The sequence below is a fragment of the Saccopteryx leptura genome, chromosome 3 (genome assembly GCF_036850995.1).
Source record: "Saccopteryx leptura isolate mSacLep1 chromosome 3, mSacLep1_pri_phased_curated, whole genome shotgun sequence".
Lineage (NCBI taxonomy): Eukaryota > Metazoa > Chordata > Mammalia > Chiroptera > Emballonuridae > Saccopteryx > Saccopteryx leptura.
The window spans coordinates 207,626,406-207,650,018 of NC_089505.1; the positions used below are offsets into that span (position 1 = coordinate 207,626,406).

Genomic DNA, 23,613 nt, shown 5'->3' on the forward strand with positions numbered 1-23,613 from the left:
GGGTATATTTGTGTGTGTGTGTGTGGATCAGCGTGTGTGTACGTGTATGTTTGTGTGTGAATGGGTATATTTGTGTGTGTGTGTGTGTATCAGTGTGTGTATACCTTTATGTTTGTGTGTGAATGGGTATATTTGTGTATGTGTGTGTCAGCAGAGGCAGGTGGCGAGTGAGGTGCACTGGATTGTGAATGTCGGTATTTGTGTGCCACGGAAGGCCAGGTCAGGAGACCAGCTATGCCAGTCTGGATCTGGAGCTTGAGGTGGAGTTGGGCTGAGCGAGGAGCAGCGGGGTCCCCGTACTGGAGAGTGAGCTTTGGGTGTGGCTGGCCAGGTGGGGGGCAGGGGAGCCACTTGGTGGTTGGTGTGGAGACTAGTTTGCCCACCTTTCCCGTGTGTTCTGTGGTCTGCCCACGAGTAGAGCATGCAGTCATGCTCTCTGCCATATTTCATGGTAACTGTAACAGCCTTTGTTTTCAGAATGCCACTGTGGCAAGTCTGCTCCTGAGGTGTTAGGAGACCGTGAAGGGTTGAAGGACAGCTGTTACAGAGTTGGTGACCAGTAAGGAGACAGGAGCCCCCACAGGCTGCTCCATAGTGGGGGTGTGTGCTGGTCCGCCAGGCTGAGGTGATGGCCCGGGATTCCCTGTAGTGCAGCTCACCAGCATCCGGCCAGACTCGGCCTCAGTGTACCAGACAGTCGCCATGCCGGTCAGCGGCACTTAGAAAGTATAGAGTTTAGATGACAGGAACTGTGACTCGCCTGAGAGAGTACCAGAAAGGTGGTGGGAAGGACAGTCCCAGGTTCAGATCTGCTGCTTCTGAGCTGTATGGGCATGTGATTGACCTCTAAGCTCTGCCTCCTCAGGCACACAGTGGGAACTATGAACTATCTACGTGTGGATATGTATGTAAGCACACGCATGCAGATGCACATGCATACCTTATATGTATGTTTTCACTCAGTCCTGAAAGTAACATTATGAGATAGTTACTGTTCTGATCCCCATTTTTACAGGTGAGGTACCAGAGAGGTGAAGTAACTTGCCCAGAGTTACACAGCAAGTAAATGGCAGAGCCAGGATTTGAACACAGTCTGGCTCCAGACCCCTGGCTCTTCGCCACAGCTCTGCACTGCCCCACAGTTTGTGGTTCAGGTTAACGTGGTGACCCACATGAGGGGTCTTCCCATCATGCCTAGAATGGAGTTGGGGCTCCATAGGTGATGATGGCTCCTGCTCCTCTGTGAAGACTCTGGCTGTTGTGACGTCCCAGCTTGGTCCCGACAGGACCGAGGGGTGCAGTCCTGCCCCATGCACAACCAGTTCAAGTCTGTCCATTCCGTGTTAAGTGTACTCCAGCTGCCGTGCTCTGGAGTGAGGCTGACATGAGGAAAAGGTCTGAAACCTTGAATGCGGGCGAGTATTTCAGGAATACCTTGGCTCATTCATGTGACAATGTGAACACATGTTGGTGGTGTTTGTTCAGTTGTCAGTGGTGGCAAGAGAGGTGGCATGGGGTATTAGCGTTCTGCCTGAGAGGCAGGGGAGCCCAGCGGTGAGACTCGCCTGTAAGATGAGGAGACAGGATGACAGTCTAGAAGCCTTTGGTGTTTCCCTGTGGCGCCCACATCGTGGTAGGGCATGCTCCCGTGGGCCAGCAGGGTCACGTCTGTGTAACTTGATGCTGCACAGGGTCCAGCCTCACTTGCAACTAAGTGCTTGTGAAGATGACATTTAAGGGAATTAGGATTTTGAGTTCTTTCCATTTCTTGGCCCAGTGAATCATTCTTGGAGAAGTCATGATGTTACACATTTCATTAGAAGTGTAAATCACAAGAGAACAGTTCCGTGACTTCAGCAGTTTATAATCTGAATGAGTCATAAAAAAAAACACATTAAATATCATGATGCAGTTTGATGGAGGCGATGTGAATAAACGTAGGGCTGGCGAATGGAAAGTTCTGTTTAGGTGGGGTGATTTTTCTCCTAGAAAACAAAGTGTTAGGAGAGAAAAATGCAGCCTTTTCTAAAAGCCTTACCGTTAACACAGCAAACGTTCACTGAGTGCCTACTGCATACAAGGTGGTGTGTGCAGAAGGGTCCTGGGGATGAGACCATCAGGCACGGAGTATCGCAGAGTGGGATTAGTGCTCTCCGAAATTATGTGCCCATCTATGGGAGTATACAGTGTCACACTCTGGGGACCCCACACGGGGCACAGAGGAGGTGACACTGAGCCAGTGGGAGTTTGCAGGGCAATCAGGAGAGGGCCACAGGGGTCACTGCAGTTCACTGTCGTGGTGTGGGATGGTGGTGACTGGAGAACTTCAGAGAATCAGGTGTAACATGCAGCGGGGTGGGGAGAGAGGAAAGGAGCCCACAGGGAGGTTGCAGTACTGCGTCCTTGGCAAGTGTGGAAGGAGGCCTTGGGGCCATTGTGGCCCCATGTGTTATAGAGATGGATTAAATGAATGGTGGGAACCTCAGAAGAAGGAGAGGTTTTTATACCAGTGAAAGATAACAAGACTGTGACTTTAGGAGAGGGCTGACTTTCCTCCTACCTGCTGTTAGATTTGTGCCTGTCAGGGAACTTGGGGGGGGGGGGGGGACTAAGTGAGCCAGGATCTTCAAGGTTGACAATTAGATAAGCAAGTTCCATGTGGCAGTGAAAAGAATGTTGTTTGGGGAGTTTCAGGATGGGGGTGTTTATTGACCATGGAACACAGGTTTAGTGGGAAAAGTCAGGACCAGTAGAGAGAGGGTGAGACAACGGGGGATGGTAACCCATTGCACTTGCATTTGGGGCATAGCCGAGGATGGCAGGAACCTGAGCCACAGTGGGGTTGACTGGCCGCAAGTGCTAGAATGTCCTCTGGGATCGGGTTTTCCAGGGCTGCTCCGTGGGGTCTGTGGGCACTGCTCGGCCATCCAGGAGAACTCTTGATAGAGTGTGAACACCAAGCTTCTTAGATCCTTCTCAGAAGAGGCTAATCTCCTGGGGAGGCTGACCACAAACCTCGACGTTATGGAAAGACCAAGAGTGTGATGGGGGACGTTGGGCTTCTGGCCTTTGGAAGTGTTCTTGGGGCATAGGATCCTTCCCCTCTAATGCAAGGACTTTCATTTCTGTCACTGCAGTTGGTAGGATAAGCATTTCATTGTCAGGACAGAAGGAATCCTCGCCTTGTTCCTTTTGCTAATTCTTGGTATGGTACTGAGTTTTTGACCCTGGTTCCTCTCTCTTTGGTTCAGAACCAGACTATCAGGTGTACCTGAATGCTTCTAAGGTCCCTGAGTTTTCAGACGACCTCACTGAGCTGGAATGCCAGGTCGTGGACATGAAGAGCATGGGTGCAAGTGTCCGTGTCACAGTGTCCTGGTACTACAGGATGAACCGGCGCAGTGATGACATGGTGACCAGTGAGTTTCTTGCAGTCATGGACAGGGACTGGACGCTGAAGTACAGTGAGAGAAGCAAGCAACGGGCCCAGGATGGAGACTTTATTTTTTCTAAGGAGCGTATGGATACGTTCAGTTTCCGAATCCAAAGGACTACAGAGGAAGACAGAGGCAGTTACTACTGCGTTGTGTCTGCCTGGACCAAACAGCGGAATGACAGCTGGGTAAAGAGCAAGGATGTCTTCTCTAAACCTGTCCACATATTTTGGGCATCGGAAGGTAGGAGCTTTGTTCTTATTTTTTACTCTTGTCTTGTTTTGGCTTATGCCATCCCTCTGTATGTGTTCAGATGCATAGTCAGCCTGCAGGTTTCCATTTACACTAGGAAGCCAAGAAACACATGCTCAAATGACTGGTGCTTCTATCTACAGCATGAAGCCCTTTAAGACGGTGATACTGGACAAGGGTAAGTAAGTCCTGGTGAGAGAGCTGGGGTGTGGTCATTGGTGCAGGTCATTGTCTATAGGTACTCACAGTGTGCATGGGGTCAGCCACTGACACTGTTGCTCCACTAAGTGGTTTTAAGCCAGGCCTTACACAGCCCTTTGGGGGAGTGTCTCTGTTCACCCACCCGCTGAATGCAGGCTCATCAGAGGTGCCACAGCATAGAAACCACAGGCCACTAGGCCACTGTATCTGCCCCTGAGCTGCCAGTCATTGTTCAGAGAGATTGTTTCCAGGCAGAAGTGACACAATGCAAGGGGAACAATTTCTTTGATGCATCTTCTCCCGCATGCTCAGAGCACTGCCGGCTTTGGGACGCCAGGTTCAAGTGTTTATTCCTGCTTTTTCTGTGCCTACGGGCCTCTGGATCCTTCTTCCCTCATAGCACCACACAGCGCCCACACGCCTCTTTTGACCCACTGCCACTTCTCTGTAGCACCAAACAGCAAAATTTCCTGTTTCCCAAGCCTCATCTCTTCATCTCTTCCCTCATTAAACATTACTAACTTAGCTCTCCCCTGAGGACCCTGTTCTCTTGGATTCCTCCTGAGTGCTGGTGTTTTCTTCCCACACTTCTCGTATACCTGAGCCTGGGGGGACTGAGTCCTCCTTGTCCCTCACTGCAGCTTCCGGCCCCTTTTTCCTTCTCCCTGGAAACACCAGCTCCAGTCTCACGTCACGAGGTCACGCCCCTCCTCTCATTGCCGTCACCTGTCGACTCTTAGGCCTTCCTCATTCATTCTTTGAAGATATTAACTCTTGACTCCCAGCCACTCTCTCCAGTGTGCCTCCTGTCCTGCTGGCTGCACTATCCATTAGATGCTGGATTATACCTGCCTGCCCATTGGAATCACCCAAAGAGTATTTTTAAAAAACTGAAGTGTGAGTTCCACAAGACATTCTGTCTTAGTTGGCCTGAGGACATGTAGTTGGGGCATTGGAATTTTCACTGCTCCTAAGGTGGGTCTCCTGGGCAACCAAGACTGAGAACCCCAATGCAGATAAGCCTTCATTCTCAGCTCCTTGTCCCTCTCTCTGGTCATCACATCCTCTGTCCTATTGTGTTATTCATGCCCCTGCTCATACCCTACACTAGACCCTTTCGCTTCCAATAACTGGATGATTTCCATACTTTTAATTCCAAACATCCTATTCTTTACACACTCCTCTGCCTTTCTAGATCATTCTCTGGTACTCCAACATCAACTCTTCAATCCACCAGGACGGACAGTCCATTAATCCTATTGTCTTGCACTGTCCTTCATGCCCATTGTCTTCACTTCTAACAGAGAGTGACCAATTGCCCAGGATAGTCCATTGTATACCTGTTGTCCTGCATTGTTCTTAGGTATGTCCAGGGGTGGAAGGTCAGATGAGTTAGGAGTCATCCTGCTGTCAGCCCCAGTTCCCGGTCAGTCTCCGTCACACTCCTTGTGCAACCTTAGCTCCCTCAGCCCACTCCCTGTTGGCACTATTACTAGACTGCGCCCCAGTTGAGTGCCAGTCCTCTGCTGCCTCCTTCTGCATCTGCACAGCTGAATGTGGTTGGAGAAAAACATTTAAAGATGTTGACTGGCCTCACTTTTGATCTGTGATCATGCATGTCAAGTGTGCTCTCAACACTCCCTTAATCTGTTTACTTCCCTACTTTCTAGTCCCTAAACAAACAGAAACAATTGGGAGAATTCCCACATACCCTCCCCGGGCTGAGCCCATGTTATGCGACCTCATGTCCTAACAATGCCAGCCCCTCTAAGTACTCAGGCACGTGGCTTCCCTCTTTATGTCTTTAGTATTTCTCTTTTTTCTAGACCTGTCCCATTGGCTTGTAAACATGCTGTTAGATCTGCTGTTTTGGATTTTTTTTTTTTTTTTTTAGCTAAACTAATATTGACTTCCCTTCCCTCCCATCTTTCTGTTCCCCATACCTCCTTGCCCACCTGTTTCTCTCTTTTTTATTTTACACTAATGCCCCCTTACATGGTTTCAGTTACTGTTGTCAGCCGCAGTCCAAAAATATTAAATGGAAAATTCCAGAAATTAGCAATTCATACATTTTAAATTGCACATCATTCTGAGTAGTATGATGGAGTCCCACTTCATCCTTCTCTGCCCTTCCTGGGACGTGAATCATCCCTTTGTCCAGCTTATCCATGCTGTATATGCCCCCCCTCCCCCCTCCCCCAGCCTGTTAGTCACTTAGTAGCCTGCTTGGTTATTGGATCAACTGTTGTGGTATTGCTGTTCCTGTATTCAAGTCACTCTCATTTCACTTAATAGGAGCCCCAACATGTAAGACTAGTGATGCTGGCAATTTAGATGTGTGCCAGAGAGAAGCCATAAAGTGTTTTCCTTAAGTGAAAAGGTAAAAGTTTCTGACTTAAGGAAAGAACAAAAACCGTATGCTTAGTTTGCTAAGATCTATGGTAAGAACAAATGTATCCATGAAATGTCCTAATTTATAAATTAAACTTTATCATAGGTACCTGTGTGTAGTAAAAAACACAGTGTGTCTAGGGTTCAGTGCTATCCATAGTTTCAGGTATCCACGGGGTGTATCCCCCATGGAGAAGGGGGAGCTGCTGTATAACCCAAGTATTTGCTTTATCTGTGCTTGATGTCTCCAGTTTCTCTCTTTCCATCCTCTCTGGTACCTACTGTAATCTCTTTTGCCCTCATAGCTTATTATAGTAAAATGACTAGTGATCAACTTATTGTAAAACCCAGTTGTTCATTATCTTACTTGACTTAGCTGGGCTTAACTAGGCACTCAGTTGCCCCTACTGAAAGCACTTTGGAAGCTCTGTGCTCCTCTCAGGGACACATACACCAACCACATGGCTCTTCCGCTGAGTCCCCTCACTGGTCTTTCATCGTCCTGACCCTCCACCGTCAGACTGCCTCAGGACATAGTCCTTGGACTTTCTTTTCTGTTAAACTTCACTCCCTTGGTGATGTCTTCTAACCTCATTCAAATACTACCTATATACTTAGTGACTCCCAAATTTATATTTCTACCCTGGACCTCCAGAACTCTAGACTTGGTATCAGGTTGATGTCTTGCCACCTCCACTTATTTAAAGGGGCACTTCAAACTTCTGCTCAAATGGTGCTTTTGGTCTTCTCTCACCTTCTCTAGCACCATTGTTCTAGCTGTTCAGACAAAACCCTTCATCCTTCATTCCTCATTCTTCAAAATTGGTTTAGAATCTCACCACTTCTCACTCTGTTACCAGGCTGCCGTTGTTTCTTGCCTGGATAATGTCACTCGCCTCCTGATTGGTCTTCTTCTGCCCTTGCACGTGGCAGCTAAAGCAGTCCTGCTAAAGTAAATCAGCATGAAACTCCTCTGCTCGAAATCTTCAGAGGTTCCCCATCTCCCTCAAAGAAAAGTCCAGAGTTCTTTCAGTATCCTTGATGCCCTACACCAGCTGGCTCTGTTCCCTTCTGACTTCACCTGCAGCTTTCTCCAGCACCCCCCACCTCACCCCCTGAACACAAACCCTAAACCTAACCCAGCTGGTCTGCTTTTCCTGCCATTCTAGTCACCAGGCATGCCTCTGCCTAATGGCTTTTCACTCGCTGTTCCCTCTGCCTATGATACTGTTCCCCAAATGAACACAGGTCTTGTTCCCTCACCTCCTCAGGTCCTCATTCAGGTGATTCCTTCTTGGTGAGGCCATCTCTGGCCACTAAAATTGTGACCCTGCCCATCCTTTTATACTTCTTTCCAGGCTTTATTTTCTTTCTTTTTTATTTTAGCAGGAGAGAGAGTGACAAAGAGAGACAGAGACAGGTAGGAAGAGGGAGAGATGAGAAGCGTCAATTCATAGTTGCATCACTTTAGTTGTTTATTGATTTTTTTTCTCATTTGTGCCTTGACAGGGGGCCTCCAGCCAAGCCAGAGACCCCTTGCTCAAACCAGTGACCTTGGGCTCAAGCTAGTGACCTTGGGCTTCAAGCCAGTGACCTTGGACTTAAGCCAGCAACCTTGGGCTTCAATCCGTCAACCTTTAGGATCAAGCCAACCACCATAGGGTCATGTTGATGATCCCATGCTCAAACCAGCAACCCCACGCTCAGTCGGTGAGCCCACGCTCAAGCCAGATAAGCCCATGCTTAAGCTGCTGACCTCGGAGTTTTAAACCTGGGACCTCAGCATCCCTGGTCAACATTCTGTCCACTGTGCCACCACCGGTCAGGCCCTGCTTTTTTTTCTTTTAAACATGTATCACCATTGAACCATACCACATATTTTACTTATTTTGTTCATATACCTCCACTAGTATATAAAAGAAAGGACTTCTGTTTTGTTTACAATGACATTGTCAGTGCCAAGAATATGGGAGGCTCTCTATAAGTACTTGTTTAATTAATGAATGGATGGCCAAAGTCACAGGAGAGTCAGGATAAATGTGTGTGGCTCAGGAACCCAAGAATCAGTGATTGTAAAGAAATACCCTAATGTGCATGTTCTGCTAACAGGTTTGGTGGAACAGTTGGGTTTTTCCCCAGAAAAACCCAACATAAAAATTTCATTTTAATACAGGACAGATTATAGAATTAATCATCTCATTAAAGGATAAAAAGAATGTATTTAATTCACTTGTTCATCCAGTCAATAAATATTTAAGTACTGTCCAAGGGCCTGACACTGAACTATTCTAATGTAGGAGATTTCTAATATGCATATGCTTAGGGATTATTTTTTTTAACAGATGTGGGGAGTAACACACCTAAAACCTAAAGTTAGTATGAACATGGACAGTTGCTCGAAATTTTAAAACAGTGTCTCTGTGGAAATAACTGGATCAACAAGTGTGAGCTCCCATCACCATAGTAAAAATCTGTCTGTAATGTTACCATCATGTGATTAAATGGAGAATATATTTCCTCCCTTGCCCTGCTATTCCAAGCAGGCTGGTTAAGCTAGGTTCTTCCCCTGCACCCAGAAGAACCTCAGGGGAGGAGAGGCAGATGGTGTCGCCTGGAGCCTGTCTTGCCCAGTTCACTAAGAGTGAGCTCTCCCTCACATCCAGGGAAGATAGGGGAGCATACCAGTGGCTTACTAAATTCTTGCTCTAAGTAAAACTTCTCAAGGACTTGAAAAGCCTTAAAACCAAATTTTCACCCATTGATTCACTCTTCCCTCACACCTGATAAATCACTTCATACTACACTCCTTCATCCTGCGTGAGTTCCTTTCTGAGTTTCCAGATTGTCTGAAGTGCTGTTGTGGCACTTTGCAAATGAATTCCTAGTTCCTTGACATTGTTCTTTCAGATAGTAGCCATCATAACTGATCCCATTGGAAATCACCTGTTTCTGCTACCTCATTGCAGATTCCGTGCTTGTGGTGAAGGCGAGGCAGCCAAAGCCTTTCTTTGCTGCAGGAAATACATTTGAGATGACTTGCAAAGTGTCTTCCAAGAATATTAAGTCGCCGCGCTACTCGGTGCTCATCACGGCTGAGAAGCCTGTCGGGGACCTCTCCAGCCCCAACGAAACCAAGTACATCATCTCCCTGGACCAGGACTCTGTGGTGAGGCTGGAGAACTGGACAGACGCCTCACGGGTGGACGGCGTTGTGTTGGAGAAAGTGCAGGAGGATGAGTTCCGTTATCGAATGTACCAGACTCAGGTGTCGGATGCAGGGCTGTACCGTTGCATGGTAACCGCCTGGTCTCCTGTCAGGGGCAGCCTGTGGCGAGAAGCAGCAACTAGTCTCTCCAATCCTATTGAGATAGACTTCCAGACCTCGGGTGAGCAGGGAAATCTGTGGAGTCATAGAGTGAGCTAGAGGAGACCCTAAGGTTTGGGTCCAGTGGCTTTGCTTTGTTTTTAACAGCTTTATTGAGATACTGTTAATATGTCATACAGTTTGCCCATTTGAAGTGTATAATTCAAGCCTAGACCCTTTCCTGTCACCTGCTTGCAGAGGTATATAGCCTTTTTTCAGGTGGTTCTCCAGTGTGGTCCATGAGCACCAACAGCTTCACCTGGGAACTTGATGGAAATGCAAATGCTGAGCCCCCCACAGACTGCTGAACCATGCCCCCGGAGGGCGGGCACAACAATCTGAGCCCCACCGCCCTCCTAGTGATTGTGGTGCAAGCCAGGGTTCCAGAACCACTGCCTGCTGCCCTGTGCCGGGGTTCTCCACCTCACACTCTGCAGGTGTGGCCTGGATTTTTCTTCGTTGTAGGGGCCTGTCCTGTGCTTCATAGGTAGGGTCGCCAGATTAAATACAGGGTGCCTAGTTCAACTTGAATTTCAGATGAACAACACCGTTAATCTGATTCAGATTTAACTGGGAGTCCTGGACTTGATTTGGCCACCTACCCACTTGTATTTTTATTTGCGAAAGCTGGCAACCCTGATTGTAAGATATTGAGCATTACTGGCCTCTGTCTACCAATAGCACACCACAGCCGTGCCCCTGTAGTAATGACAATTAAAAATGTCTCCAGGCCCCATCTGGGTAGCTCAGTTGGTTAGTGTCTTCCTGATACGCCAAGGTGGCAGAATTCAATCTCTGGTCAGGGCACATACAAAAATGAACCAATGAATGCATCAGTAAGTGGAACAACAAATTGATGTTTCTCTCTCTTTCTCTCTTTCTCTGTCTTTCCCTCTTCTTCCTTCTCTCCCACCCTCTCTCCCGCCCCCTCCCTCTGCCCAGCTCTCCCCTTTCCTCTCTCTCTAAAATCAATTTTTTAAAAAATGTCTCCATGCCCTCCCTCCTCCCTCCACTCCAGCTCACCCCACCCCACCCACACACACAAAATGTATAACTCAATGGCTTTCATTATAGTCACAAAATTGTGCAGCTACCATGGCAATCAATTACAGAACTTTTTCATTACACCCCAGGGAAACCCCACACCCCTCAGCTGACATCCTTCAGTTCCACATCCTGCACCTCACAACCTGCTCTCCCCCAGCAAGCATTGGTCTGCTTTCTGTCTCTATATACATGCCTGTTCTGGACATTTTACATAATGGAATATAACATGGTCTTCCTGTCTGGCTTTCACTTTCTCGTAATGTTTTCATGGGTCATTCATGGTGTCGCAAGACAGGACTTCATTCCTTCTCATGACTGAAGAGCGTTTCATCATGTGGACTGCCACATCTTGGTTATCCATTCATTAGCTAATGGCCATTAGAGTGTTTCCAGTTTTTGACAATTATGACTAATGCTGCTGTGAATGTTTCTGTATAATTTTTTGCATGAACATTATTACCCTCATTTTGATCCTCATTTTAAAAAATAAATAGCTATTTCAGAATCTTTAGGAAACATGGCAGAATATAAAGAGGAGAGAAGTGAGCCTCCAGAAAGGTTAAGTGACTTGCCAAAGGCTGGAAGATGCAGAGATCAGACCCCATTTGTATCCAGCCCCTTGGTTTTCACTGCAGCGGGTCCCTGGGACTAAGGGTAGTGGGCACTGTTTTAGGATCGGCTTATCAGCACAATGTTCCATACTGGGACTGAGCATCCCAATCTTATACTCAACCTTGCTTTTGGACTGGATAAAGATGTACTATCCATTTAGCTGAGCCTGCGGAGCTGCAGTAGTATAGAGGAATATATCTTTTAACCTGGTTTGTTAAGAATAATTATTAGTGGTGTTCATCTATGGGAACGTTAATCAAAACAAGGACATTTTTACGTCTATTGTGAATTGATTTTATCTTTGGTAAGTAAATTGTTTTTATTCTGTAAGGTAGGAAGGTTCACTTTTTTTTAATGGCATAGATATATATTTTCAAATAGAAATATATTTTGTTCATCTCTCTAACTCATTAAGCTTCTCTGATGAGTCTATGTATGTATGTGTGTTTCAGCAGGTAAATGATTTAAAAGTCTCTGATCCACAATATTAGAATATCAAGGTGAAGGATCATCATTTGTGAGTTTTAATATACAGTGTTTTCACTAGATCTGCCCTGGGTTCCAATTAGAGATTTCTGAATGTGTAATTCATACTCACCTATATCAACTCAGATACGTGTAGTGAAATAATCTTCAGCCATTTTTTAAACTCTAAGCCTTTATAGATTAATAAAAAGTAATATTGATTTAAGTCCTTAGATTTAGAAAACAGTGAAAACACAGTTCTTTTATTGTGTATCTTCTTGTTTGTTTTTTAATGACAGCTTTATTGAAATAGTTGACATATCATAAAGTTCACCATCTATAGTATCCAACTCAGTGGTTTTAGTACATTTATAGTTTACAACCACTACCACTATCTAATTCCAGCACTTGTTAATCACTCTAAGAAGAAACTCTGTACCCATTAGTAGTCAATTCCATCTCCCCACCTCTAGCCCCTGGCAAACACTCATCTTTTAGTCTCTGTAGATTTGCCTCTTGTGCACATTTCATCTGAATTGAGTCATTTATGTGGACCTTTGTGACTAGGTTCTTTCACTTGGCAAAATCTTTTTTAAAATTTATTTATTTATTTATTTATTTATTTATTTATTTATTTATTTATTGCATTTACATAGATTCTATTGTCTCCCTGAATGTATCTCTCCTCCCCCGTATTCCTTTCCACATCTCTCTTACCCCCTCCCAACAGCTCCCTCCCCCCTTCCCTTCAGGCAAAATCTTTTCAAGGTTCACCCATGTTATAGCATGTTGTCAGTACTTCATTCCTTTTTACAGGTAAATAATATTCCATCATATGGATATATCACATTTTATCTATTCATTCGTCTATTGATGAATGTTTTAGGTTGCTTCCACTTCAGGGCTAGTTTGAATAGTGCTGACCTCAATGTTAGTGTACAAGTTTTTGTGTAGACAAGTTTTCATTGCTTAGGAGGGATGGTGGGCCCCATGGTAACTCCATTTGGCTCGTGGATGGACTGCCAAACTATTTTCCAGAGCAGCCGTGTCATTTTACAGCAGAGTACAAGAATGCTGATTTCTCTGTGTCCTCACTAACACCTATTCTCCATATTTTTTATTATCACCAACTGTGTGGGTGCAAAGTAGTATTTCATTGTGGTTTTAATTTGCATTTTCCTAATGATTTGATGTTGAGCATCTTTTCATGTAGTTATTGGTCGTATATACAGGGTGGGGCAAAAGTTGGTTTCCAGTTCGTTTGGAAAATAATACTATAATAACTTATGAACAATAATATATAAGACTAAACTCTGTATTTCGTATACTCACAACTATAAACCTACTTCTCCTCCCCTCCCCCCCCCCCCGTATATCTTCTCTGGAGAAATATCTATTTAAATAATTTGCCTATTTTAAAATTGAGTTATTTTTTATTGTTGAGTAGTAGCGATTTTCTTGTATCTAAAGTCTAGATACAAGTTTCTTAAAAGATAATTTGAAATTATCTTCTCCCACTCTATGTGGGTAGTCTTTTTCACTTTCTTAATGTTGTCCCTTGAAGCATCCAAGTTTTTCATTTTGGTGATGTCCAGTTTCTTTTTTGAGTTAATTTTTGCATTTGGTCTGAGGAAGGGATTCAGTTTTATTCTCTTTCATGTGAATACCCAGCTGTCCCAGCACCATTTGTTGAAAAGTCTGTTCTTTTCCGCCATTGGCTTATCTTGGCACTCTTGTCAAAAATGATTTAACCATAAGTATTTTAAGGGTTTATTTCTGGACTCTGAATTCTCATATTGATCTCTATATCTGTTTCTATACTAGTAACTCATTTGATTACTGTAGCTTTGTAGTACGTTTTGAAATGAAGAAGTGTGAGTCGTGCATCTTGGTTCTTTTTTTGAGATTGCTCTGGCTATTCTGGGTCTGTTGCATTTCCATATGAATTTTAGGATCAGCCCATTAATTTCTGCCAAAAAGACAGCTGGAACTTTGATAGGGATTGTATTGAATCTGTAGATCAGTTTGGAGAGTATTGCCATTTCACAGTATTATCTTTCTTTCCATGAGCATGGGATGTCTTTTTATTTATTTAGGTCTTATTTAATTTCTGTCAATGATGTTTTATAGTTTTCATTGTACAAATCTCAAATTTCTTCCATTAAATTTATCCTAAATATTTTTTATGTTCTTATATATAGAATTGCTTTCTTAATTTTCTTTTCAGTTTGTCATAAACCTATAGAAATGCAGCTGATTTTTGTATATTGATCTTGTATCTGCAACCTTGTAGAACTTGTTTATTAGTTGTAATAGTTTTCTGGTTGATTCCTTAGGATTTTAAAAATAGAACATCATGCTGTCTGCAAATAAAGATATTTTTACTTTCTCCTTTCCAAACTGAATACTTTATATTTCTTTTCTTGCCTAATTGCCTTGGCTAGAACCTCTAGTACAGTATTGAATAGTGGTGACTCAAATGGACATCTTTGTCTTGTTCCTGATCTTAGTGGGGTGGTGGGGGGAATGATCAGCTTTCACCATTAAGTATCATGGGAGCTGTGTGTTTTTCATAGATGCCCTTTATTGAGTTGAAGTTTCCTTTCCTTTGTAGTTTTAGTGTTTTTACCATGAAGAGGTGTTGGGTATTTCAGATGTTTATTCTGCATCTACTAAGATTCAGATTATGTGCTTTTTCTCTTATATTTGTGTATCTGTCTTACCATCTGTAGGAGTTTATTTCATCTTGTTTTACATTTCTTATTTAATGTTTCTTTAAAACTGCTTTGAGGAAAAGGGAAGATATAAAATCTTTTGTATTTCTGGATAAGGAATGAGTATTGAATTTATTTCTCAGTACTGTAAGTCTCAGCATAACAGAAAAAAATAGCACTGTAGCTTTCAAGATGAATAGACTACCTAAGGTTTTTATTTTAATCCCTGAAATTGTCATAGCCAATTTCCAGTTTAAGAGAAGTTGCCATCTAATTCAGCATTCAGCACAATGCCATAGCCCTGAGAAACTCCCAGCAAGTATTGAAGAGCTGTCATGTATTAAAAATTAGTAGTGGCCTTGGCCATTTGGCTCAGCGGTACTGTCAGCCTTGCATGTGAATGTCCCGGGTTCGATTCCTGGTCAGGACACACAGGACAAGCGACTATCTGTTTCTCCACCCCCCTCCTCCTGTCTCACTCTCTCTCTCTCTCCCCTTCTACCCACAATCATTGCTTGAATGATTTGAGCAGAGTTGGCCCCAGGTGCTGAGGATGGCTCCATGGCCTTGCTTCAGGCACTAAAATAGCTCAGTTGCCAAGCAGCGGAGCAGCAGACCCCAGATGGGCAGAACATTGCCCCATTGGGGGCTTGCTGGATGGATCCCAGTCGAGGCATATGCGGAGTATGTCTCTTTGCCTCCCTGCCTCTTACTTAATTAAATAAAAAATATAGCACCATGCTGTCTGACACATAGGGCAAAGAGGTCCTTCCTGTTATCTGCCTTTCTGTCCCCTGGTTCCAGGGTATCTGCCTCTAGGTATGAGGACTATATTTCCCAAGGGGTTTTACTGAGTCATGACTTTTACTGTCTGGGAAAAATATGGTATAAGTATAATGGTGTTAAAGGTTCTGGCCTGTTAAAAGTTTTTCTGCTTAATAGAGAAAATTTTAAAATATAGCAAAGTAGAAAGAAGGAAAAGAGAATCAACTATAAACTTAATTTGTAGTCTATTTTCCTAGAATTTTTGTCTTGTATGTTGTCTTAATGACTCTGAGATCAGACTATATACACAACTTTATGAGCTGCTTTTCCCCCACTTAACATTAGAAGGTAAGCATTTTCTGTATTATAACAAATTCTAGATAAATACAAACTTTAATGACTAACCCTAGTAGAATTTGGTTAACCCTCACCCTCGTGGTGGATATGCAGATGGTCTGCAGTTTTGGCTTTCACGAAAACACTGCTCTTAACAGCCTTTTTTCAGGGGCTGGAGTCGGATGATGGTTTGTGTTCATGTTTGTATTTAAAAGCCAAGTGGTCTGTGTACTCACAGACTAGGAATCAGGGGGCACCGATGACTGGTGTTCACATAAATTCTCTGTGCCTTGATCTGTCATCTTGAAGTTAACCAGACAAATCCCCTCACAAAAACAGCATTACTGCAGAAATTGCCCATAATAAAAATATTTCTAAGCCTAGGATAATGAGACCCACATTAACAGTGAGTTGTTGGTTTCATTAGAAGGAAACCACTGCTATGAATAATGCACAATGAGGGCCTTCTCCCAGTCCCCGTCAGCGCAGTGAGCCAGAGCACAAGTACTCTGTTGTCCCCACGACCACGGCCACTGGGGGGGTGGGGCGGTGAGGACCGTAACTTGTGACCTGGAAGGCATGTGGGGCTTTCTATGAAAAGAAAGGGAAATTTGTCCAAATTAGGAAAGTCTTTCCTGGCTGGTTCACATTAAGTAAATAAAAAACCTAAATCTGTTATGAGAATATCTTCATGTTTTATCAGTTTGCCTTCTCTTAGAAGGGGCCGGAAAGCCCCTTAAGATGGCTCTATTTTATTACTATTTCTAGTCAGAGAAAATAAATGGGGTCTTCATTGCTCACCTGTTCCCACAGATGGCCGTATATGGCATGAAATCCCCCAGTCATTACCGCCAAGCCAAGCCAAAGCAGCCGGCCCCATCCCTCCCCACGTCACTGCGATGGGCAGAGCTGGGCCAGGGTGGCGAGGCCCTGCGGAACCAGGACGAGAGCTGAGTTAGGTGAGGGACACGGTGTCCAGCAGTAGATAATAGGGGTCTTCTCTGCTTTTGTCCCTTCCCGTTTCCTGGGATTGCTGTTTTGCCCCCTTCTGGTTGATCTGAACTCTCCACCAGGCCCGCCAGGACTGCCTGACCTCGCTAGGTTTCCGTACTTTCCAGCTGCCCTTTGCAGGTGGAGATGCACAGGTCACTCACGTACTTGGTGTTAGGAACTCATGCTGAAATGAAAACATGGCCTTTTCCATTCTTTAAGGCCTTATTGGGTTGCACGAACCTCTCAGTCATTTCTTTCAGAATTTTAAAAAGTACTTTCTTCTTTCTGGCAATCTGATTGAAAAGGTGGCAACACTTGCATTCTTAGCTTCTAGTTGTGCATTGAGACACCTTAGTTGTTCATTGATTGCTTTCTCATATGTGCCTTGACCGCGGGCCTTGAGCAGACCTAGTGACCCCTTGCTCCTGGGACTCAGGACCCTCCCCTCTCTGCTAAACTCACTTCCCGCCACATGAGTCTCTCCCGGCTGCCGTTTGCTCCGGGGAGCTGGGCAGCCCTCTCTGCGTTTCCGCTTTTCCTACCAGTCTCGGTGTGGCTTCTTCAGTGATCCTTGGTTGAAGAGGCCTCTTAGTTTAGTTCAAAGTTGGTTTTTCCAGATGATAGTTCTTGAAATTAAGTTGTAATCCACTTTGGTTCTGGGAGGTGGATGTTGGTACGTCTGCCTACTCCAGCGCCATCTTGTCTTCTCCCTTGACCCCTTGCTCAAGCCAGCAACCTTGGGTCTAAGCTGGTGAGCTTTGCTCAAACCAAATGAGCCCACGCTCAAGCTGGCGACCTTGGGGTCTCGAACCTGGGCCCTCGGCATCCCAGTTCGACACTCTATCCTCTGCGCCACCGCCTAGTCAGGCCATTCTTAGCTTCTAATGAGTTTCAGAATCAGTGCCCAGGGCCCTCTCTGCTTCCCAGGAAGCCCAAGGGAAATCCCATAACATTGGTATTCTGGGAGTTTCTTTAGGTTTACCTGTTCCTACATATTAGGAATTGGGTTAAGGTAAATGCTGGACTACTTTAGGATCAGGTTGCCTTAAAGCTATGTAATGCTGTCCCCCAAAAGGCTTAAAAAACAAATGTGCCTAACCCCTGTCTGTCTAAGAAGGGTGTGGGAGCCACAGATAATTCTCTTTATATGTGGAAACTTTTTACTTTTTTATTTTGTTTTTCATATGTATGCTCATTACCTGACAATGTATGCTCAATACCTCAGAGGGAGTATTTCTGCCTTGCAGTGAGAGGTGGTCCTGTGGGGAATTAGCAAGGTGTGGGTAGGACCATCTTCCTGGCCTTCGAAAGTAGGAAAAGGGTCTTTTATAAAAATGGATATCAAGGAAGTGTTCTCAGAAAGGTGTGCAAGACACATCCTGTCTGATAGTTGTTTTAAGAACTATCCATGCCACCTCAGTTTCCCCAGCAGATTGGTGCCGTGCCTTCAGTGGCTCCCAGGATACATGCTGGAAGTGTTGTCATTGTTGGCATGTGTGTCTCCATACTGGATTCTAGCCTCCTAGCAACAAGTTCTATCCCCAGCACCCAGCACAGTGAGGCTGCTCATTCCACCAGGACCAGAAGCGTCCCTGCGTTGATCCTGATACCTCTGATCTCCACGCCACCTGTCCTGGAGGTGAATTGCAGGGAACCAGAAACAACCTGGGCCGTGTCTGGGCGGGAGCCTGAGGAGGCTTTCACACTCACTACAGCGTGGCTGTTATCAGACAAGGTCCTGGACAGACCAGAAGCAAGTAATTGTTTATGAAACGTGCTATTTTGGTTGTCATCTTAGAATGAAGCTCGTTTGGATGTGCCTATACTCGTCTCTCTCAGTAGAAGAGAAGCAACCTTAGCACACCTTCTGTTTCGTGAGTTTCTAACCCCATTTCAAGGGAAGCGAGACTCGTTTAGATGGCCATGGCATATCAAGAATGGAACTTGAAAGTGTGAAAGAGAATAATGATAATCCCTTTCTTCCAGGTCCTGTATTTAATGCCTCCGTGTATTCAGACACACCATCAGTCATCCGGGGAGATCTGATCAAATTGTTTTGTATTGTCACTGTCGAAGGAGCAGCCCTGGATCCAGGTACTTCTCCTCCACCTTTCCCCTTCCCCTTGACCTTCCCCAGATGGCTTTTTGCATCATCCCCACTAAGTTTCATAGATGTAGAAGTCAAGGATTGGGTTGTCTGTTTATCCCCAAACTGGTCAACTAAGGACTTAGTTCTCAGTAGGTGTTTAATAAACATTTGTTGAATGAATGCATCTGTTTGTTAGATGAATTGGAAACACGTCCAGCTATTGAATCTGTGTTGTCAGGGCAATGAGTGAGCTACTTCCAGGGCTGATTCAAGCTGGTGTGAACCCACCAGCAGAGTCACGCTCCTCACCTTTGTCTTTCATCCGCTTAATCGTGCAGGTATTTATTGTGATCCTTCTGTGCACGGGTCCTGTTCTAGATGTTGGGAGTAGAGCAGTGAACAAAACATTCCAAGTCTGCTCTCCGAGATCTTGCAGCCTAGTTAAGGAGACAAACAAAAAAGAAATCACCATATAATATCAAGTGGCAATTAATGTTCTAGGAAGAAATACAGAAGAGGACAAATGAGTAGCAAGTGACCAGTGAGTGCTAGTGTAGATGAAATCTTAGAAAATCTTTGTGAATTGTTTTCTGTACAGAAAATACTAGCATTGCCAACAGGATGCCAAAGAGTCATGGAACATTAGTCTTACATCTTTTCTGCTTGGCCTCCTTCGTGACAGTTGATGTCCCTCTCTCACTTTTTTTTTTTTTTTAATAATTTTATTTTTAATGGCGCGACATCAATAAATCAGGTTACATATATTCAAAGATAACAACTCCAGGTTATCTTGTCATTCACTTATGTTGCATACCAGTCACCCAAAGTCAGATTGTCCTCTGTCACCTTCTATCTAGTTTTCTTTGTGCCCATCCGCCTCCCCATTTCCCTCTCCCTCTCCCCCCTCCCCCCGTAACCACCACACTCTTATCAATGTCTCTCAGTTTCACTTTTATGTCCCACCTACGTATAGAATAATGCAGTTCCTGGTTTTTTCTGATTTACTTATTTCACTTCGTATAATGTTATCAAGATCCCACCATTTTGCTGTAAATGATCCGATGTCATCATTTCTTATGGCTGAGTAGTATTCCATAGTGTATATTTGCCACATCTTCTTTATCCAGTCATCTATTGACGGGCTTTTTGGTTGTTTCCATGTCCTGGCCACTGTGAACAATGCTGCAATGAACATGGGGCTGCATGTGTCTTTACGTATCAATGTTTCTGAGTTTTGGGGGTATATACCCAGTAGAGGGATTTCTGGGTAATAAGGTAATTCTATTTTCAGTTTTTTGAGGAACCACCATACTTTCTTCCATAATGGTTGTACTACTTACATTCCCACCAACAGTGAATGAGGGTTCCTTTTTTCCACAGCCTCTCCAACATTTGCTATTACCTGTCTTGTTAATAATAGCTAATCTAACAGGTGTGAGGTGGTATCTCATTGCAGTTTTGATTTGCATTTCTCTAATAACTAACGAAGATGAACATCTTTTCATATATCTGTTGGCCATTTGTATTTCTTCCTGGCAGAAGTGTCTGTTCATGTTCTCTTCCCATTTTTTATTGGGTTGTTTGTTTGTTTGTTGTTGAGTTCTATGAGTTCTTTGTATATTTTGGATATTAGGCCCTTATGTGAGCTGTTGTTTGAAAATATCATTTCCCATTTAGTTGGTTGTCTGTTTATTTTGTTATCAGTTTCTCTTGCTGAGCAAAAACTTCTTAGTCTGATGTAGTCCCATTCATTAAATTTTGCCTTCACTTCTCTTGCCTTTGGAGTCAAATTCATAAAATGCTCTTTAAAACCCAATTCCATGAGTTGAGTACCTATGTCTTCTTCTATGCACTTAACTGTTTCAAGTCTTATGTTTAGATCTTTCATCCATTTTGAGTTAATTTTAGTACAGGGGGACAGACTGTAGTCCAGTTTCATTCTTTTGCATGTGGCTTTCCAGTTTTCCCAGCACCATTTATTGAAGAGGCTTTCTTTTCTCCATTGTGTGTTCTTGGCCCCTTTATCAAAAATTATTTGACTATATATATGTGGTTTTATTTCTGGGTTTTCTATTCTGTTCCATTGGTCTGAGTGTCTATTTTCCTGCCAATACCATGCTGTTTTGATTGTCGTGGCCCTATAATATAGTTTGAAGTCAGGTATTGTAATGCCCCCAGCTTCATTCTTTTTCTTTAGGATTGCTTTGGCTATTCGGGGTTTTTTATAGTTCCATATAAATCTGATGATTTTTTGCTCCATTTCTTTAAAAAATGTCATTGGAATTTTGATGGGAATTGCATTAAATTTGTGTATTGCTTTGGGTAATATGGCCATCTTGATTATATTTATTCTTCCTAACCAAGAACAAGGTATATTCTTCCATCTCATTATCTCTTTTTCGATTTCCCTTAACAATGGTTTATAGTTTTCATTATATAAGTCCTTTACATTCTTTGTTATGTTTATTCCTAGGTATTTTATTTTTTTTGTTGCAATCGTGAAGGGGATTGTTCTTTTGAGTTCGTTCTCAAATGTTTCATTGTTGGCATATAGAAAGGCTATTGACTTCTGTATGTTAATTTTGTATCCTGCGACCTTACTGTATTGGCTTATTGTTTCTAGTAGTCTTTTTATGAATTCTTTGGGGTTTTCGATGTATAGGATCATATCATCTGCAAAAAAGTGATACCTTTACTTCTTCTTTTCCGATATGGATGCCTTTTATTTCTTTGTCTTGTCTGATTGCTCTGGCTAGAACCTCTAGTACCACATTAAATAAGAGTGGAGAGAGTGGACAACCCTGTCTTGTTCCTGATTTAAGGGGGAAAGCCTTCAGTTTTGTGCCATTTAATATGCTATTAGCTGATGGTTTATCATATATGGCCTTTATCATGTTGAGATATTTTCCTTCTATACCCATTTTGTTGAGAGTCTTAAACATAAAATTGTGTTGTATTTTATCAAATGCCTTTTCTGCATCTATTGGTAAGATCATGTGGTTTTTGTTCTTTGTTTTGTTGATATGGTGTATTACATTAACCATTTTACGTATGTTGAACCATCCTTGAGATTCTGGGATGAATCCCACTTGATCATGATGTATTATCTTTTTAATATGTTGTTGTATTTGATTTGCTAGTATTTTGTTTAGTATTTTAGCATCTGTATTCATTAGAGATATTGGTCTGTAGTTTTCTTTTTTTGTGCCGTCCTTGCCAGGTTTCGGTATAAGGGTTATGTTGGCCTCATAAAATGTGTTTGGAAGTATTGCTTCTTCTTCAATTTTTTGGAAGACTTTGAGTAGAATAGGAACCAAGTCTTCTTTGAATGTTTGATAAAATTCGCTGGTATACCCATCAGGGCCTGGACTTTTATTTTTGGGGAGGTTTTTAATGGTTTTTTCTATTTCTTCTCTACTAATAGGCCTGTTTAGGCTTTCTGCTTCTTCTTGACTCAGTCTAGGAAGGTTGTATTGTTCTAGGAATTTATCCATTTCTTCTAGGTTGTTGAATTTAGTGGCATAAAGTTTTTCATAGTATTCTACAATAATTCTTTGTATATCTACGGTGTCTGTGGTGATTTCTCCTCCTTCATTTTGGATTTTGTTTATATGAGTTCTTTCTCTTTTTTCCTTGGTAAGTCTTGCCAAGGGTTTGTCAATTTTGTTGATCTTTTCAAAGAACCAGCTTCTTGTTCTATTAATTTTTTCTATAGTTTTTCTGTTCTCTATTTCATTTATTTCTGCTGTGATTTTTATTATCTCCTTTCTTCGGCTGGTTTTGGGTTGTCTTTGTTCTTCTTTTTCTAGTTCCTTAAGGTGTGAAGTTAAGTGGTTCACTTGAGCTCAAGTCTCTCTTGTTTGTTCATATATGCCTGAAGTGATATGAACTTCCCTCTTATCACTGCTTTTGCTGCATCCCATAGATTCTGATATGTCGTATTGTCATTTTCATTAGTCTGTATATATCTTTTGATCTCTGCACTTATTTCTTCTTTGACCCATTCATATTTTAAAAGTATGTTGTTTAGTTTCCACTTTTTTGTGGGATTTTTTCTCTCTTTTTTGCAGTTGAATTCTAGTTTCAAGGCTTTATGATCAGAAAATATGCTTGGTACAACTTCGATTTTTCTGAATTTGCTGATGTTGTCTTTGTGGCCCAACATATGGTCAATTCTTGAGAATGATCCATGTACACTGGAGTAAAATGTATACTCAGTCACTTTGGGATGAAATGTCCTGTAGATGTCTATCATATCCAGGTTCTCTAGTGTTTTGTTTAAGGCCACTATATCTTTGTTGATTCTCTGTTTGGATGACCGATCTAGAGCCATCAGCAGTGTATTGAGGTCTCCAAGTATGATTGTATTTTTGTCAGTTTTTGTTTTAAGATCAATAAGTAGCTGTCTTATATATTTTGGTGCTCCTTGGTTTGGTGCATATATATTAAGAATTGTTATGTCTTCTTGATTCAGTGTCCCCTTAGCCATTATGAAATGGCCATTTTTGCCTCTGAGTACTTTTGCTGTCTTGTTGTCAGCATTATCAGATACGAGTATTGCTATGCCTGCTTTTTTTTGGATGTTATTTGCTTGGAGTATTGTTTTCCAGCCTTTCACTTTGAATTTGTTTTTATCCTTGTTACTTAGATGAGTTTCCTGTAGGCAGTATACAGTTGGATTTTCTTTTTTAATCCATTCTGCTACCCTGCCTTTTTATTGGTGAGTTTAATCCGTTTACATTTATTGTAATTATTGACACTTGTGAGTTCCCTATTGCCATTTTATATATTGCTTTCTGTTAGTTTTGTGTCTTGTTTGATCCTTCTCTTTCGTTTTTCTATCTTTTGTTTTTATTTGGTTGTATTCCATGCATCTTTCTTCTGTTGCTATCTTTTTTATCTCATGTGCTTCTGTGGTGGTTTTTCCAATGGTGGTTACCTTTAAGTCAG

The 23,613-nt window shown here is 42.9% G+C and overlaps 1 protein-coding gene across 4 annotated transcripts in view; it reads left to right on the plus strand.

Moving 5' to 3' along the window:
* PTGFRN (prostaglandin F2 receptor inhibitor) overlaps positions 1 to 23,613 on the plus strand; it is an 84,585-nt gene that overhangs the window by 49,953 nt on the left and 11,019 nt on the right. For 3 of the 4 annotated variants that reach the window (XM_066377255.1, XM_066377256.1, XM_066377257.1), the window contains 3 exons: positions 3,252 to 3,677; positions 9,245 to 9,664; positions 18,561 to 18,668. In XM_066377255.1, coding sequence (XP_066233352.1) covers positions 3,252 to 3,677; positions 9,245 to 9,664; positions 18,561 to 18,668 — 954 coding nt within the window. The remainder of the gene's footprint in view (positions 1 to 3,251; positions 3,678 to 9,244; positions 9,665 to 18,560; positions 18,669 to 23,613) is intronic. The other variant, XM_066377258.1, reaches the window with a different exon arrangement.